Source organism: Meriones unguiculatus (assembly GCF_030254825.1).
Source record: "Meriones unguiculatus strain TT.TT164.6M chromosome 13 unlocalized genomic scaffold, Bangor_MerUng_6.1 Chr13_unordered_Scaffold_28, whole genome shotgun sequence".
In the NCBI taxonomy this organism is placed as follows: Eukaryota; Metazoa; Chordata; class Mammalia; order Rodentia; family Muridae; genus Meriones; species Meriones unguiculatus.
Window position 1 is genome coordinate 2,700,424 of NW_026843644.1, and position 19,596 is coordinate 2,720,019.

The window sequence follows — 19,596 nt, forward strand, 5'->3', positions numbered from 1 at the left end:
AATTTAATAAAACACTTTTAGTGCAAAAATTGTTCAAAAGAACTTGTTAAATTTAAAAGTGTTAAGGAAATAAAATACACGTGTGACTTTGTCATTTATGGCCTGAGCCTTGGAATGTTGACATCACAGTGGTTTCTCCCCCGACTACTACAGAATGTTTACACTTCAGTGGTTTGTCTACAAACTGCTGAAGCCATTTTTGGTTAGTACCAGGAAAGAAAAGGATAATTTTGTGCCCAGTGAAAGTTCTCTATTCCAGGCTCAACTGTAAAGGTATTTAAAATGACTATTATGAATCCCATGGTAGACTAATGGTTTCAGGAAATGTTCTGTCTTTATTTCTCTAGAACATGTGAACTAATTCTTAGTAGTTGCTTCATGAAAAGTTACTTCTGATAACAACAGTCAATACCATTTTCCCCAAGAAACAAAGTTATCATGTCAGAGAGGTATGCTCTGAACTGTTTAAGAGACTGATATGTGTGTATCTTCAAAACTGTCTGCCCAGGTTATGAGAGATTAATTTCTGTTTTATCTAGTTGTTTTACCCAGTATGCCAACAAAGATTTCCTGGAAACTGCTCAGATTTTAGGCCAAACCGCAATAGCTTTCTGGTTTCAAACATATATTTTTCAATATGAAGCATTGATTCAGCTAAATAAGGTACGCAGTTGGTCACTTTCAGAACATTTCATCACTAAAAAAAAAAAAAAAAAAAAAAAAAAAAACACCTTCTCTACAATATATTAGCAACTGAACAGAATGGTTTATAATGGTTCATATTAGCTTTTGGTAAGTCTTCTGTTGTGACCCGTAGTTGTCAGGACTCACTTGCAGCCTTGAATCTCATTTCTAACATCCATAAATCATGACCCACACTGAATTGTCCTCACTTACTCATCCATGAGACCTGACCCCACTTGACTAGTGTGTCTGAATGACTACGCTACTGTATAGTGGTGATCACATCCAGAGTATTCTCACAGTCTGTGAAAGGAGATGTACAAGAAGACCCTCACTGTGGTCTAGAGTGAAGGAGATGACCATATGTGGGAGTTATTTTATTGTTAGGGGTCCAGGTCCAGGCAGACTCAGACAGATTGCCACATTTTCCTGAGTTAAGTTTTGATAAATGACAAAGTATCTGTCATGGGTAGACAAAGACATTCTGCAAAGATCTGTGGTTGATACAACTTTGGCTTTATTTCAGGTATTCTTGGATGAGGACAGCCTTGGTGAAAAGGCATTTCACATCAATAAATTTGGTTGAATTTTTGATAGAAAGGAAGAGCTTTTGGTCTCACATGGCACAGTTGTTTATTGATTGCTGCACAGAATATGAACTCAAAGGAGTTTATAGGCTGTGAATAAACTTTTACAAACAGTCAAGTTGGAGAGGATACCAAAGTCCAGATGAAACAGAGCTGAGCCATCTACTGGTTGGAGCTCTGCCCCACCCATCTTCCCATTATATAACATTGCAGGCTGTGCTCACTGCAGCACAGTTGGGCAGAAGGGAAGCCCTGCAAAGGGTAGCATGCACAGCAGGAGGGAGAACACATAGGAGTAATTTGCTGACAGATAAGCAAAGATGGATCTGATTTCAGTTTTCTCCCCGGAAATCTGGGTCCTCCTGGCAATCAGTCTCATGCTCCTCTACTGGTGAGTAACCTCCAAAGTTCCTCCCCAGACCATGTTCTAGTGATTGGGGTAATACTCATACCTATTGTCTGGAAGGTCACAACTGGTTTTGGAAGCTGGGGCTAGAAAGACAATGACTCAGTGACTAAGAGTACTTGCTGCTGTTTTAAAGGACCCCGGTCTGAACATTAACAAGGAGCTGGCTGTCACCAGTAACTGTAGTTCCAGGGTATCCAACACCCTCCACAGGCACTAGAATAAAAATTTAAAAAGTAATAGCAAAATTTGAAATGAACTCTTGTATAAACATTATAAAATTTTCTGTTTTTATTCATTTTGGTTAGGGGCATCACTATCACTGTGTGTGTGTGTGTGTGTGTGTGTGTGTGTGTGTGTGTGTAGTTCAGAGGACAACTTTGCAGACTCAGTTCCCTCATGTTGTGTGCATCCTGGAGATCCAACTCAGATTATCAATACTGGCAGCCAGTGTCTCTCCCTGTGGTGTCATCTTGAAGGTCCCAAATGAAATGACAACGGAATTAATTTTGCATTTTATTTTATTTTTTTTGGTGGTATGGGGAATCAAGCCAGAACCTATATCTAGTAGGCAATACCTTTACTACTGAACAATAGCTCCAGTGATACTAAATCTCAAAGTTCATACTGATGTTATGCAGATATTCTGGGTACCTCTACCCTTCTTCTATTCCCTCTTGGTGAGGTTTACTGATAAGGTTTACACCTGATAAGGCCTGATTGACTTTTGTGTTAACCCTAGATCCACCAGAACTCAGTAGGCACAGAAATGAACAGGGTGATGCCATGCACACAGGTTCCTTCACCATTCCCTAAACTCTCTGCAAACTGGAGGGGCAGCCATGTTGTTGATTTGTTTTATTGTTTTGGTTATGGTCATGTTTCTCTTGTGTGTGGTCACAAGGCTCTCTCTTTCTCCTTATAGGTTTGGGACTCATACACATGGAGTTTTTAAGAAACAGGGAATTCCTGGGCCCACACCTCTGCCCTTTTTAGGAACTGTACTGAATTACTACAAGGTGGATATTGATTGAGCTTTTCATATGGTTTCTCTTGATTGCCAATTATGGCTCATTCTAATAAGTGCTCTTTGAGAGAAAACTTTGAGACTTCAGGCCTTCATACTGTGTGTTCTCATAGTTCTAGAGAATTTCTGTGTGTCTCCTAGGGCTCTATTGCCAAATTAACAATGTGAGTGTGTGTGTGTGTGTGTGTGAGAGAGAGAGAGAGAGAGAGAGAGAGAGAGAGAGAGAGAGAGAGAGAGAGAGAACAGTTATTATACTGTGTGTACAGGCATCTTAGTCCTAGAGACAGAACTCAGGTTATCAGGCTTGGTGTCAAGTGCTTCTCATTTGGAGCCATCTCTCTGGCCCTATTGTCAGTTTATTGAGACTCAAATTCACAGTAAGTGAAGTGTTTAGGCTTAGAATTTTCAACAAACCTACTTTATTTAAGGTTCTTCAACACTTTTGGCTCTCTTCCACCCACTATCCAGAGGTAGGAAAAGAAAAGAAGGTTATTAGTAATAAGGGGTTGTAGATATTTTAGAAGTATTTCCTTGGAGCAAGTCCACTCTTCATTGACCTGAAACCAGCAGTCCAGTCCAAAGGCCAACACCAAACTACAACACAGATCAGCATGATTCAGAAGATCATAGCAAGTCAGTGAGAGCTGCAAGCCTCATTTGGATTTCCCCAGGAAGTTCTCTGGAATGTTTGTCTCTGGAAAGTCAAGTGTTGAAGACAGAAGACCAGCGAAGTGATGTAGATCCAAAGAATGTTATCTCGATGTCTGTGGGCTTTTATATATCTCCTCTCCTCAGAGTTCACACACAGGTGTTTTCAGGTGGACAGTCATCCTCCTTGCATGAAACAGCTTGTAGCAAGACATCACATGCCCTCTCACAAGACAGCCTGTAGCAAAACATCACATGACACATCTAAATTTTCAACCTGAAACTTCTACATAAGAAGTGCCAAGATCTCCAGCTCATTCAGTCTTGATATTCTGACTTTGTGAACAATCAAAGAAGAGTTTGTTTCTTACGCAGTGTAGATTCTGAGAAGGTACTGGTGCACTTATTTGGAAAAAATCTTGAAGGGGTTTCCAACTTCTAGGACACTGAAGTATGCACTAGATTTAAAATCTTCTCTTTGTACCAGGGCTTATGTTCAACATTTTTTTCTTTTGGTTGACTATTTCTGAAGCATCCACTTATAACAGGCCAATATACACAATTTTGGGGAAGTTTTCATATACTGGAGTTTTCTGCATAGTCATTGAACCTCTGAACTTATTTCTATGGTTCTAGCCCCAGCATTTACTATTCATGGCATGCTTGGGATCTTCTTGAGAACCAAAGTAACTAGAATATTTTGCTTCACTATGGGTTCTGGGTAATGATTGCTTCATATAGTAAGAAGATTTTTTTTGTGTGTATCTGTGTTTGGCTGTGTGCAGGTTTGTGCATGTGAGTGTAGTACTTACAGGAGACAGAAAAGGGTGCTTTGTTCCCTGGAGCCAGAGTTAGAGATGCATGTAAGAATCTGGAAATCAGTACTGGGAACACATACCCTCTTTTAACTGCTTTTAACTGCTGAGCCATATCTCCAGCTTCCAATGACAAAATTTTAGCTTCTGTTTTGTTTTTGCAGTCCTGAGAATGATATCCAGGATCTTAAGTGTGCTAGGCAACGTGCCCTGCCTGTGAAATTTAACTACAGCTGCTTTTCTTTCTTTTTTTTTAAATTTTTTATTAATTACACTTTATTCATTTTGTATCCCCCCATAGGCCCCTCCCTCCTCCCCTCCCGATCCCACCCTCCCTCCTCTTTCTGCATGCATGCCACTCCCCAAGTCCACTGATAGGGGAGGGTCTCCTCTCCTTTCTGATCTTAGTCTATCAGTTCACACCAAAAGTGGCTGCATTGTCCTCTACTATGGCCTGGTAAGGCTGCTCCCCCCTCAGGGGGAGGTGATCAAAGAGCAGGCCAATCAGATTATGTCAGAGGCAGTCCCTCTTCCCATTACTATGTAACCCACTTGGACACTGAACTGCCATGGGCTACATCTGTGCAGGGGGTCTAGGTTATCTCCATGAATAGTCCTTGGTTGGAGTATGCGTCTCTGGGAAGTTCCCTGTGTTCAAATTTTCTTGCTTCTCTTTCTTTAACGGCAGAATCCTATGCATGAGTCTGAGTTGCGAATATCTGAGACAGGATGATGGCTGTCAGTCACCTCAAATACTTAACTATAAAGTGAAATCTTTTTCTCCTATTCCTTTTAAAGATTCATTAAAGGCAAAACCACTAGAGAAAGAATGATTAAACAAAATTACTGGGAAATGAATGAAAATTCAATGTTCCATGCAGACTTTTATTAATTTTTAATTTATTTTTAATAATTGCAGTTTATTCACTTTATATCCCAGCTGTAGCCCCCTCTCCCATTTCCTCCCAATCCCACCCTCCCTCCCTCTTTTCTCCTATGCCCCTCTCCCAGTCCAATGATAGGGGAGGTCCTCCTCCCCTTCCATCTGACCCTATTCTATCAGGTCTCATCAGGACTGGCTTCATTGTCTTCTTCTGTGGCCTCATAAGCTGCCTCCCCCTCAGGAGAAGGTGATCAAAGAGCCAGCCCATGAGTTCATGTCAGAGACACTCTCTCTTCTTATTACTGGGGAACCCTCTAGGACACTGAGCTGGCATGGGCTACATCTGCACAGGGGTTCTAGGTTATGTCCATGCATGGTCCTTGTTTGGAGTACCAGTCTCACAAAAGACCCCACATTTTTTGGTTCTGTTGCTCTCCTTGTGGAGCTCCTGGCCCCTCCATGTCTTTGTATCTCCCCCTTCTTTCCTAAGATTCCCTGAACTCTGCCCAAAATTTGGCTATGATTCTCAGCATATGCTTTGATATCCTGCTGGGTAGAGTATCTCAGAGGCCCTCTGTGGTAGACTCCTGTCATATTCCCTGTTTCCCCATCTTCTGATGTCTATCCTATTTGCCTTTCTGAATGAAAATTGAGCATCATATACAGGGTCGTCCTCCTTGATTAGCTTCCTTAGTTGTACAGACTTTAGTATGATTATCCTACATTATATGTGTAATATGCACTTATAAGTGAGTATATACCATGTAGACTTTAATTCTAGGTGGATAATTTGTGACTTACCTGCTCCATGGTCATTGTCCCAGATAGATGTTCCTGAACTCACATCAAAAGGACATGTGGCAAAGCGTGTGTTGCTGTTGGCTCAGGTTTCTTCTTAAGGTTCTACGCTTATCTTGTACATTCTTTAAACAATTTCATTATCATTTTCATCATCATCACCATCAAATTTATGTCCATGTGTGTATTGTATGTATCTTGTGTCTGTGTAGGTAATTGTGTCTATGAGTGTGCATGCAGAGGTTGCAGAAAGATGTGCTGCTCTATCACTGTGTTTTCCCACTGAGACATCTTGCTGGTGATACTTCAATCATCTCTGAAGAAGAACTTTTCTCTGTCAGAGACAATAAACCTGATTTCATGGGATTTGAGGTTTTTGTGCTCTGGCTGCACAAGAGTCAGTGCATACAGGACAATAATGGATTTCATACTGTTTGTCTTTCCAGGGTATTTGGAAATATGATGCAGAATGCTATAAAAAGTATGGAAAAATATGGGGGTGAGTATTCTGGAAAGTTCCATCAAGTCAACTCTTTTTAGGAGAAGGTGCCCTACTTATGCAAGGACAATACCAGCCCAGAACTGTAGTAATGGGCATCTCTTTTGTGAAGGTACTTTCACATGTCAGTCATTAAATGTCACTGCTTATAGTTCTAATTAACTTGAGAACATTGCACACTGTTTTTTAATGGGTTTTGGTGTTTTATCCAGTGTCCTAACCTCTTCTGAAATTTCATTACATTTTCTGAATGTAATGAATTTTCATTACATGAAATACATTCAGTGCTCTGAAAATTTGTAATACTATCTCCTTGCCACATCCACTCACTTCTCTTTAGAAGCCCACACTTTCACTTTATTGTTGACTTTACATGTGCAGAAGTTTTATTTTTTAATGCTAGAGCATAAATCATTTGCCAAGGCCTTAGCTGTGTCATCCCATTATTGCTTTCAAAGACCATGTTAGAGACTTTGTTGTGATTGTTTATATTTTACTTCAAACCAAGGGGGACATATGCCATTGGGCACATATGTAGGTCAGATGACAATTGTGGAAGTAAGTTTTGTACCTTCAGGTGATTTAACTCAGTCCATCTGACTTGGTACAAGTTCTTTTTATCTGCTGAACAATCTCATCAGCACCAGCTAGGATTTTTATGACTGTGCATCATTGTGTCCTGTTGAATTAAACCGACTTTGGGGAGACAATGTATTTAAAAACCACAACTTTCTTCCTCGAATCTCTGGCATTAATGGTTCTTTCTATAAAGCAGCCAAGAGAGTAGCAGCAGTTGTTTTCTGTCATTGATGCTGGAAGTTTAGTGAGAGCCTTGGAGCAAATGTCATCATGCTGTGAGACACAAACATGTGGGAAGAGGCTCTGGCTCTACCTGCCTCTTCATCTCTTCTTATCCATTCTTAGGAACCACAGGTCTGAACAAAGGGCTCTACTAAGTTGATATAGCCCATAAAGACCATATCATTCAATGCAAACTGCAGGCTTTTCTGTCTGTCCAATGGCCCTGTATGAACTTCTCCTTGCAATATTATTGCTTGTTGGCAATTGATAGTGATTTTTCATTTTTCTCTGACCTAATAACTTCTCTCTCTCTCTCTCTCTCTCTCTCTCTCTCTCTCTCTCTCTCTCTCTCCAGTGTCTGTTGAGGACTAGTCATGTGTTATGTATTCAAATGCTATTTCAGTGCCTTGAGATCTGGTTACTGCCATGCTATGGATATTGTTATGATGTTTAACTATCTCCTGTAACCATGGGATGTGGAGGAATATTTTTCAATTATCTATTACTAGATGATTAGTATACCTATACCCGGGCAGGGCAGAAGGAGGTAGATGGGACTATCGTTCTTGGGCTTTGGGCACAGAAGAATGTTGGGTAGAAAGACAGGTACTGGAAGAGGTAGAGGAAGAAAGCAGAGAGCTATCACAGCTTAGCTTGAAAGAAGCATATGTTGGTATGGATGGAGGAAATTATACATATGAGAGAATATGCAAGTGTTTATGGAATTATGGGTGGAAGGCAGCCTGGGTTGGGGCTTGGAAGTAAAGGTTGTTTAGAAGGTTACTATCTACTTTGCCCCAGGTGATATAAGACTATTCTAAAATCTATCAGTTGTCTGTGTCTTTTATTGACTGTGATAGTGGGTTAATAAATATTTTTAGACTAACCACAACAAAGGTCTCTTCATGTAGCCCTGGCTATCTTGAAACTCACTATGTAGACTAGGCTTTCTTTGAGTTTGGAGATCAGTCAGAGTCTCCCTTCTAAGTGCTGAGATTAGAGACATGTGCCTATATTTGTATAGGGTGCCTAGTTATGCATGGTCTTTCATTGGTGCTTCAGTCTCCACAAGATGCTCTCGACTCTGTTTAGCTGGCTCTCTTGGTCTTCTTGTGGAGTTCCTGTCCACTCCAGATACTTCTATCTCTGCACACAAAGACCCCACTTTTCCACAAGACTCCCTATGCCTTACCCAGGGTTTGGCTGTGAGTCTCAGCATCTGTTTCTATCTGCTGCTGGATGGAGACTCTCAGAGACAGCTATGCTGGGCATTTATTTGTGATCACAGCAAAGTATCATTGATAGTGTCAGGCATTGGTTGTAGATTCCCTCAATCTCTGCTCTATCTTTATCCTTGCACATCTTGTAGATAGAGTAAATTTGGAGTCAATGTTTTTGTGGGTTACTTGGTGTTCCCCTTTCAACAAGGGGTCCTATCTAGTAAGAGGATGTCCTCTTCAGTCTCCATAACCCCTGCTACTAGGTGTCTCAGCCAGATCATCCCCATATCCTCCCAGAAGCCACTAGGTTGTCATAGGTCTCCTGCTTGTCAAAGAGATGTCCCCACTCTGTTTATTTTCTCTCTGTCCTCCTGCTTCTGCTCTCCCAAGGTCTGATCTTTGCTTTCATTTCTCTCTATGCTCCCTCTCCTATCTTGTTCCTTTTCTTTAACCACTTCTGATATCTCTTCTATTTCCTTCTGAGTGTGATTTAAGCACCCTTCTTTGGGTCCTCCCTGTTACTTATCTCCTTTGGGTCTGTGAATTGTGGTATGGTTATGCTGTACTATATGGCTAATATCCACTTATAATTGAGTACACACCATGAGTGTCTTTCTGCTTCTCAGTTACTTTACTCAGGGTGACCTTTTCTAGTTCTACATTTTGCCTGCAAATTCCATAATACCCTTGTTTTTAATAGCCAAACAGTATTCTATTGTGTAAATGTACCACAGTTTCTTTATCCATTCTTCACTTGAGAGATATCTGGGTTGTCTCCAGATACTGGCTATTAAGAATAAATCGGCTATGATCATAGTTGAACAGATGTCCTGATTGAATGGTAGAGCATGTTTTGGGTATCTACCTAGGAGTGGTATACCTGGATCTTGAGATAGAGCTATTCATGATTTTTTGAGGAACCTCCAGATTACTTTCCAAAATGAATGTACAAGTTTACACTCCCACCACCAATGGAGGAATATTAATATTAATATTATTTCAATATCAATATATTATCAATTATTTCTTAATAATTAACAACATATTAATAAATAAATAATTATTAGCATTATTTAGTCATTAATAACTATATTTATTGACACATCATTAATGGCTAATAAAATAAATAATTAATTAGCAATAAAATATTGATGAGAGTTATTAATAAAAATAAATAATTATTAATAAAATGTTAATATGCATTACTATAAATATATATTCATATATATCTATATAATATAAATATATGTTATCAATAAATAATAAAATAAATATTTTTTAAAAAATTAATAAAGAGGTATTAATAAAAATAAATAATTATAAAAAATAAAAAATAAATAGTTATTAATAAAATGTTAATATGCATTAATATAAATATATATTTATATTTAAATATATGTTATCGATAAATATATGTTATCAATAAATATATGTTATCGATAAACAATAAAATAAAAAATTAATTATTAATAAAATTGCCAAGGAAAATAAATAATTATTAATAAAAATAAACAATTATTTATTAATAACTATGGTTATTAATAGTACATATTAATAAATAATTAATTATTTATTACAAATTTGTTAATATTAATTTAATAGTAATTTTTATTTTAAATTATTATTAACTAATGTTTTATATTTAAACATATCTTTTTATTACTATTAATTATACATGTGCATATGTGTCTCTGCACATGAGTACAAATGAACTTGGAGGCCATAAACACTGGATTTTCCTGGAGCTCTAGTTATAGGGGGTTGTGAGCTACCCAATATGAGTGTTAGGAACCAAATTAAGATCCTCTACAAGGGAAGTGTGTGCTTTTAACTGTGGTACCTTCTCTCCAGCTCCTCACAGTATTTTATCTATTCAAAAATCACAGAAAATGGCATAGGCAACTCTCACACATGGACATTTAGACTTATCAAATTCCCACCTCTTTTTTCTAGTTATGTCTTTCAGAATTGTTTTGTCTTTAAGTGACTCACTGTGTCTTGAATGACATTTTACAAAGACTTCATTGTATCCCAGGTCAGAATCTGGGAATTGCCCTGGGAACTCCTGTGACAGTGTGTTGTATAACCAGAGTGAGGGTCATGCTCCATTAAAATCAAAGTCTGTGTGTAGCTCTCACTTCAGAGCCTGACTTTGGGTTAATCAGCTGTTTTCCTTGCATAGGCTGTTTGAAGGTCCAACACCTCTATTTGCCATCACAGACACAGAGATGATCCGGAATGTGCTAGTGAAAGAATGCTATTCTGCCTTCACAAACCGGCGGGTACGTAACTTCTTTTTTTAATTAAAAAAAATTTAAATGATCATTTTTGTTATTTTATTTATGGTTATTTTGTTATTTTATTTATTTATGGGTATATGTTAATGTTAATTTTATAAAGCTGTATTTGTTACTCTTAGTTTCTCTCTAAATATAGACATCACACAAATCACTCTTTTATATTTGTTTAGTAATAAGCTTCACAATGCAATAGCTAAGAAGTTATTAATTTATTTCTAACCCTCTAAGCTAATTTGGCTTCCTCCCAGTGTACATCACAGATGTACTTGCATTTAGCTTTTCTTGTTCCGGCTTTTTCTATTCATGTCTCTTCAACCTACTCTGTGACTGCATCCCCTACTTCCTTTTCTAAATCCTCCTTCCCTGGCTAGTAGAAGTCTTGCCCCGTTTTCTCCCATGCTCAGCAATGAGCTGTAAGCTTCTTCCTTGACATATCAGAAGACCATTGGGAGCAGTGTTTATATAGCACTGAGACAGGAGATTCTCAGAACAAGGATGGCAACCAGATATGGGGGAGTACAGAAGTCAGTATTTGAATTACACAACAACCTTATGCCTACAGTTACATATGTATGGATATGTGAGCGAATGCCATGTGTGTAGGTTCCTGTGGAGGCCAGCAGAAGGTATGACATACCCTGGAGCTGGTGTTGCAGACAGTTGTGAGTTGCCTGACAGGGGTGCTGGGAACCAAATCTGTATCCTCCAGAAGAACAGGAAGCACCCTTAACTGTTGAGTCATCTCCACAACCTCCCCTTTTCATAATTTAAACCTTTATATTTTACTTACTTAAAAATGAAATAAATACAGATTCAAGTGGCTTCCATAATAATGTACAAGCAGGGTCTAGGTATTAGTATTGCTAATAGGAATGTGTTGAGTAAGTTTAAATATACTATGGCATTGTAATCTAGTTGTAGGTGGACACTTGTCATCTAGAGTAATTTACATTTCCCATTTACAAGTCCTTTTTTATGTCTGTATGGTATTGATTTTTGTGGTGTCAAACATTCAGAATACAGAGAACCTCCTTGACCACACAGCTCCCTCTAGAGCCCATTAGCTGTTGTGTACAGCCTGTCTTCTCTTTGCCTTTTTTTATCCATTTTCCTTCTCATGGACTGTGCTCTTAGGTGTCAAATCTCATGACTGTTTACCTATCACATGCACATAGATTTGCTCTTGAGATTTGATCTCAAATCTATGGTTTTATTTATGTTAATTTTTCTATGCAGGATACTATTTACTTCAATGTCCCCACTTCTCTTTTTTAATATAATTTTATTTATATATTTATTCATTACAATTTATTCACTTTGTATTCCTGCTGTAGCCCCATCCCTCATCTCCTCCCAGTCCCTGCACCCCCTTTCTTCTCCCCCATGCTCTTTCCCTAGTCCGCTGATAGGGGAGGACCTCCTTTCTTTCTCTCTGACCCTAGTCTATCAGGTCACACCAAGGCTCGCTGGATCATCTTCCTCCATGGATAGGTGATCAAGGAGCAGGCCATTGAGTTCACATCAGAGTCAGCCCCTGTACTCCTTTCCAGAGAACCCACTTGGAAACTGAAGCCCCAATGGGCTTCCTCTGAAGAGGGGATCTAGGCTCTTCCCATGCATGGCCTCTCTCTGAAACCATGGCTATCTAACTGTTTTATCTGGGGAAGCCTGTTGGTTCTCTCCTTCCACACTGTGGGTCCTGGGTATCAAACTCAGGTTGTTGGGCTTGGCAGCAATCACCTTTACCTTTTGAGATAGCTTATTGGACCTCATTTAGTCTTTGGTCATTTGGTGAAGTTCGCTGAAGGCCTTGTTTGCAGCTGCCCTTCATCATGTCAAGCTGTTTTCCTTTCTTCCTTTAGTGCTGAGTACTGTAGTTTAAGGGTGTGTTGAGGACTCCACATTAGCATAAAATATAACCTGCCACAGAGGGCCTCTGAAAGCCTCTGCCTTGCAGACTGTCAAAGCAGATGCTGAGCCTGATGGCCAACCGTCGGGCAGTGTGAATGGAATTTTATGTAAGAAGTGGGAAATAGTAAGAGCTGGAGATACCAGGAACTCCACAAGGAGAGCAACAGAACAAGAAAATTTGAACACAGGGAACTTCACAGAGACTCATACTCCAACCAAGGACTATTCATGGAGATAACCTAGAACCCTGACAATGCAGCCACTTCTGATGAGAACTGATAGACTAAGATCAGACAGAAGGAGAGGAGGACCTCCACTATCAGTAGACTTGGGGAGGGGCATGCATGCAGAAAGGGGGGGAGGGGGGCTGGGAGGGGAGGAGGGAGGGGCACATGGGGGGATACAAAATGAATAAAGTGTAATTAATAAAAGTTAAATAAAAAATTAAAAATATATATAAATATGAAAGATAGAAGAAAGGTCCTATTAGGGAAATTTTTCTTTTTGTCTCTTTATCACTGTATAAAGAATTAAGGAAAAGGGATTTCTATAGCATTATTTCTAAACAAAAACAACTGATCCATCAATCAAACCATCCAGAAGCTAGAGTGATGTTTTAGTTGCTGAAAGCTCTGAATGAGGATGGGAGCTTGGTTGTCTACATATCCAGCAGCTCACAACCAACTGTATTGCCAGCTTTACCAGATCCAAATCCTTCCTCTGTCCTCTGAATACACTACACACATGTACATGCACTCACACACACACTCACACACATACATACATACATGCATGCATAAAATAGTAAAACAAATTGTTAAAAACTCATACATCAAATCTTTTAAGTGTTACTGGCACCATCAATGGGAAAAGGGCCTGAGTGTGGATCCCCAGTATACACATAAAAGGCAGAGCAGCATGCAAGTGTGAATCCAGAACTGTGCATAGGAACAGGTAGATCCTAAGGGCTTGCTTGTCACCTTATTCCAACCAAACCAGAACCTTCAAGATTCAGTGACAGACCCTGCCTGAGAAAAGTGCTGTAGAGAATTATAGAGGAAGATCACAGACCTCTGGTCTTCACAGGACCACACATGGGCAGGTACACCAGCACTTACATGTGCACACACACACACACACACACACACACTGTTTATGTTATAAAGACAGAACTGGAGAACCTCTGTGATGCAAAGTTCACTTTCTTTCTGTGTCCAAGCCATTTGCCATCTTCACAACTCTGAGGCACATGCTCCTTATTGCTCCTATTTTTTCCCTAACATTGGACCTAATTTAAATTTATAGAGAGATTTGCGTTTAAAAGAATCCTGGGATATACAGGCTTGAAACCACAACAGGTTACCTGGTGAGCTCTGGATTTCTTATAGGCTGTGAGGAAGTGCTGAAATTTTAAACTTTTTTTTCTTTTGCATCCAACATTCAGTTCAGTCCATAGTAAACAGTATAACAGTAAGCAGTGTAACAAATTGTAATATGGTGCTATCTGCTCAGTACTTTTGCAACCATGGTGAGTTCCATACTTACACAAAACCATTTTTTTTTTGACTGTAGAATTTTGGCCCAGTGGGGATTATGAAAAAAGCTGTCTTCTTCTCTGAGGATGACGAGTGGAAGAGAATCCGAGCCTTGCTGTCTCCCACCTTCACCAGTGGAAAACTCAAAGAGGTGACTGAAAGGACTTATGATTGAAATCTTTGTGTGACCTGACTCTCCAAACCTAACTATGGATGCTTTTGTGCTTTGTGCTCAGATGTTCCCCATTATTGAACAGTATGGAGATATTTTGGTAAAATACTTGAGAGGAGAGGCAGAGAAAGGCAAGCCTGTCCCTATTAAAGAGTAAGTGGTGGTGCATCCAAGGTGGTTCTGGGAGGTTATCTGGGAGGATAACTTCATCAGAGAGTCTTTTTCCTTGTGTATCTCACATGGCCTAGCTGCATATACTCTACCTTTAGATACTATACATAGATTACATGTATGTGTATATTATATGTATCTAATATATATATTAGATAAATACACAGTTTGAAAAGAAGAATCATGATGGTCTGAAAGCCACAAGGGTAGATGGTGGGCAGGATGGGAAGGCACTTGGTCAATACTGAGGTGGCTTTGTTTCTCTTGTCCCAAAACTATGAACCATTTCAGGCTTCATGCTGCTTGTCTTAAATTCCCATGTCTCTGCCTCCTCAGAGTGTTTGGGGCCTACAACATGGATGTGGTCACCAGCTCATCATTTGGAGTGAACGTTGATTCCCTCAACAACCCAAATGATCCTTTTGTGGAGAAAGCCAAGAATCTCTTAAGATTTGATTTTTTTGATCCATTGTTCTTGTCAGTAGGTATGTAGAAAGTTCTGTCTTTTGCTCCATTAGTCTTGTCTGTGGCTGCATTTGTCACTTCTGCCTTTCTCTTTCACACTTCCCCAAAAACTAGCTTCTCTACTGGAATGTAGTTTAGTTGCCATGTAATTAGTTTTCTTAAAGGCACAGTTCAATGTTTTTAGTGCATTCAAAGACATGTAGCCCATTATGTTTGTTTTATAACTTTATTTTATCTTGAGACAGGGTCTTACTGTGTATCTCTAGCTGGCCTGGAAATTGCTGTGTAGACCAGACTGGCTTTGAACTCATAGTGATCCTCCTGCTTCTACCTCCTGAGGACTATAGTGTGCACCAGAATTCCTGGCTTTGTTTTAGAATCATTTTATTTATTCTTTGACTGTGTCATATAGGAATACAACATATCCTGATTAGACCCACCCATAACTCTTCCCTCCCACTTTCCTCAGACACACCAACATGCTTTCCTCCTTATTTCATGTCCCTTTCTGTGTTTTGGTAACCAAGTGCACTCAGTCACAGCCTGCTAGGATGGGACAGTATTATTGGCCTCATCTTATGCAGGTGTTCAGTCCATGAGTGGACCATGCCATGCCTGGGATATGGCACTGCAGATGCCCCATTGCTGGCTCTTTCTTTCCACACCTTCTTTCAGGATGTTCCTTGAGCCTTGAAGGGTGGGGTGTTGATACAGTTACTCCATTTGGGGGTGAGCACTCAGCAGTCACTGATTCTGTGTACTTTGATCACTTGGAAATCTGCATTGACTGAAGGACCACATGGCTCCTTGCCAATGAGGACTGTATAGTACATTGTTCTAGCTGTGTTGGCTCTTTGGACCATCATTCTTCACCTAGACCTAAGCCACATCGACCTAAGCAACACCTGTTCACTTTCTGTATATTTACATATCCTTGGCACTTCACGTCAATGGGATCATAGATTGTGGTCTCTGTGGCAGGCATCTTTTATATAGCACAATAGTAAATGAAACAAACATCACTACCTGCTGTACCCATGAGCAAAAAATGCTCTGTATCTATTGACAAACATGAAGTTAGTTTCACATGTTTGCCATGAATTTTATTGCTATTAACATATGCATAGAAGGATATAGTTACTTTTTTATGTTTCATGGTATATATTAAGAATCATCATTGCTTAGATAAAAGGTAACCCTATTTTTAAAATTTTTGTGTGGAAATATTTTATTTTTGAAGTTTTATTTATGTATTCATTTTACATTTTTATTATAGCCCCCATCTCTCCTTGCTGTCTCTGTCTTTTCACATAATCCTTCTTCTCATTCACCCACCTCCTTCTCCTTAGAAAGTAGCCATGTGGAGGCTGGGAATGAAGCCTGGGTTCTCTTCAAAAGTAGGCTAACTGCTGGGGCATGTCTCCAGCCAATGTACAGTGGCTATATATTATATATATATATATATATATATATATATATATATATATATATATATATATATATATATAATATGTATATGTGTGTGTGTTTGTGTGTGTTTGTGTGTGTGTTTATGTATATGTATCTTTATGTACATATATATATATATATATGTGTGTATGTATGTATATTCTGGGTCCATTTAACTTGTTGCTTGATTTAGGGCTTTAATGCTTTTCCTTGTTAATTACATTTCCATATACAGCTCATGTGTCCTTTTGCCTACATTCCATCCTTCCTCTCCACTTACTATCATCCTCTTGGTCTCCTTTTAAGTATTAGATGATATCCACACTTACACCTGTTTACATATTTACGTTTATTCATTATAGTATAGAACTGGGAAATGAGAAACATTACGTGATTTTCTTTCTTTCTGTGTTGTGGTCACCTGTTTTTGAGCTTGTCTTTTTTTTCTTGAGATAGGATTTCTCTGTGTATCATCAGCTGTCCTTGTGTGTGTGTGTTTGTGTGTGTCTATACATGTTCACCTTGCTTGTGGTTGTGTCCTTCCACAGTGTAGGATCTAGGGATCAAGCTGAGATTTTCACACTTGTCTGCAGGATCCTTTATCTGTTGAACCATCTCAAAAGCCCCCATCTTTTCTCTCTGGGTATACAAGGACTACAGGAACAGAGTTCAATACAAGAGTCAGAGTTGCAGTTCTGGCTGCTGCAAAGTGCAGAAGAAGCAGTGTGAAAGTGACACAAAGTGAGCACAGTCGCAGTATGAGAGCAAGATTAGGGGGATAACAGCTTCTGGCTGAGACACTGACTCATTTGGATTATGTTTTAATTTCTCTAGATGAACCTTGCATGTCCATTAAAACTTATTTTTTTTCTTTCCAGTACTCTTTCCATTCCTCACCCCAATATATGAGATGTTAAATATCTCCATGTTCTCAAAGGATTCCTTAGCATTTTTCAAAAAATTTTTGTACAAAATGAAGGAAACCCGCCTGGATTCAAACAAGAAGGTAAAAAGTGGTGGTCTCATGAGAGGTCCATGGTTTGAAAACATGTTGGGCTGTGAACATGTGAGTTGTGTATTTCCCTTCATCTGTTAGTAAAGGTAGATAGAGGAGGCTCGAGTAGACAAAGACAGAGAATATTTATATTTTCTAGGGCAGGAGCAGTTCAAGTTTTAAATTTTTGATTGAGAATAAGCCAGGAATAGCAATTTGAATGAGAACTAGAGTGCCAGGCATAAGAATTGAAAAATTAAAAAAATAGTCACAGTGCAAGACCTGCACAAGATCAATACCATAAAACTCTAACATATATCAGAGAGGAGCTCTCCTAGTTCTGCCCCTTGCTGAGTGACTATTGGCAGTTAATAGCTGTGGATGGAGGCTGTGGGCACTGGAAGGATTCCCATGTAGCAGTGGATGTCCACAGCCCTGCACATATGGGCAGCACTAGTTGAACTCAGTGGGTTATTAAGGAAGGGAGAAATGTTACATAGGATATAGAAGGAATTGGATGGAAAAAAAGAATGGTGCACATGTGTGAAGTTCTCTAATAACAAATAAAAATGATTATTTTCCTGTCATTCAAAAGCATTTGCAAAGAATAAAATCCACTGTTTAAAACTGCATCTATTTGTAATTTATTGTAAAAGTAGTTGATACGGTGGCTGGATTGCTTCCTGGTTTAGTCACTTGTGAGTTTGGTCTTTGATGACTCAAGTGACACTAACTATGCTTGTGAGTGTAAGGGAGTCACATACTCAGAAAGGAGAGAATAAAGCTTCTGCACTCCTGATCCATCTCTTACCTCATCAGTTGACCTTCTACATTTGTAAATACTCTTTCTGCTTCCAGCACCAAGTGGATTTTCTCCAGCTGATAATGAATGCTCACAAGAATTCCAAAGACACAGAGTCTCACAAAGGTAACCAAGGACTACCTGGTCTATGCACAGGGAAGCTCTCAGGAAGTGGGCATGCTGCTCAGAAAATATGCAAGGAGGCTTCTGTAGATAGAGGAATATTTCTGTCAAGTTGCTGAAAGGCAGACATGGCTACCATCTTCATGAAATTTTTTTGAAAGCGCACCAGCATAACTGTTCCAAACGTGAAGGGTAGTCAAAATGGAAGACCTCAGATGCCTTTGTGTTATCCAGGAGACTATAGGTGTTGTTTCTGTCTTTTCCCACACACTGACTTGAAACTCTGCCTAGACATCTGAGTCTAAACATCCAGACAGGAGGCATGTACCCAAACAGTGCTGATGCATTCTGGGAACCCCTAGTATGAATGTGTTCTATACCTTAATCTATGGTAGATATTGACTTTTCCTTTGCCTGATGAATAAGTAGCTTCCAAGGAAAGCCTCTTTGTACAAACACGCTGCTTCTCTCCATTCTTTGACACACTTAAAAACTACCTATATATTTTTTTATCTTTTTTGTGTGGTGTATGTATGTGTGTTCACGAGTAGGTGCACATGTGCAAAACCCAAGTAGTGTATGCAGAAAACAGAGAAGGCACCAAACATCTCTCCTAATCTCTCTTTGCTTTATTTCCTCTTATTAAACCTAGATCTAAGCTGGCAGCCAGCAGGTCCCAATGATACACAGCATTGGGGTAACAGTGGTGTACTGCCACACCTGGGTTTTCACATGGGGACAGAATATTCAAACTCATGTCCTCAAGCTTGTGTAACAAGTGCTCTTACCTACTGAGCGATCTCTGTAATTTTCCATCTATGTTTCTTTTCAAATTTAAAACTATCATTACTTTCATGGTGGCAAAATGACACTTGTTATATATATATATATATATACTTTTCAAAGTCACTGTTTCTTTTTTTGTATAAATTCTTTCCAGTTTGTCCACTTGAAACCCTTTCATGTGATCAGCTAATGTTAACTTCTTTTGTACTTCATCTTTTTTTAGAAACAGAGTTTTACATGGCCCTGTTTGAAGGAGAGGTTGACCTCAAGTTCATAATATGCCTGAGAATGCATGACCTTTAAGCATGTTCTGGGGAATGACTCCACGGCAGTCCATCTACTGAGCTATATATCCTCAACCCTTCTGGTTCATTTTGATTTCTAAAATAGATATTCATTTAAAAAAAGAACAGGCTTATAGTCCCATTTCAATATAGAAGCAAGGGCTTATACTATTTGGGAAAAAGAATTTACCAACAACAGAATCAGAGAATTCATGTCAGTAGGTTTACAACTACCT

The 19,596-nt window shown here is 39.1% G+C and overlaps 1 protein-coding gene across 4 annotated transcripts in view; it reads left to right on the plus strand.

Moving 5' to 3' along the window:
- The first annotated feature begins 1,500 nt into the window (after positions 1 to 1,500).
- Positions 1,501 to 19,596, plus strand: part of LOC132650676 (cytochrome P450 3A1-like) — a 30,210-nt gene continuing 12,114 nt past the window's right edge. Inside the window, exons 1-9 of one of the 4 annotated variants that reach the window (XM_060376016.1) lie at positions 1,501 to 1,662; positions 2,603 to 2,696; positions 6,295 to 6,347; positions 10,551 to 10,650; positions 14,152 to 14,265; positions 14,351 to 14,439; positions 14,749 to 14,942; positions 17,250 to 17,377; positions 18,224 to 18,293. In XM_060376016.1, the coding sequence (XP_060231999.1) occupies positions 1,592 to 1,662; positions 2,603 to 2,696; positions 6,295 to 6,347; positions 10,551 to 10,650; positions 14,152 to 14,265; positions 14,351 to 14,439; positions 14,749 to 14,942; positions 17,250 to 17,377; positions 18,224 to 18,293 (913 nt within the window). In that variant the 5' untranslated portion in view covers positions 1,501 to 1,591. The remainder of the gene's footprint in view (positions 1,663 to 2,602; positions 2,697 to 6,294; positions 6,348 to 10,550; positions 10,651 to 14,151; positions 14,266 to 14,350; positions 14,440 to 14,748; positions 14,943 to 17,249; positions 17,378 to 18,223; positions 18,294 to 19,596) is intronic. The other 3 variants (XM_060376017.1, XM_060376019.1, XM_060376018.1) reach the window with 3 other exon arrangements.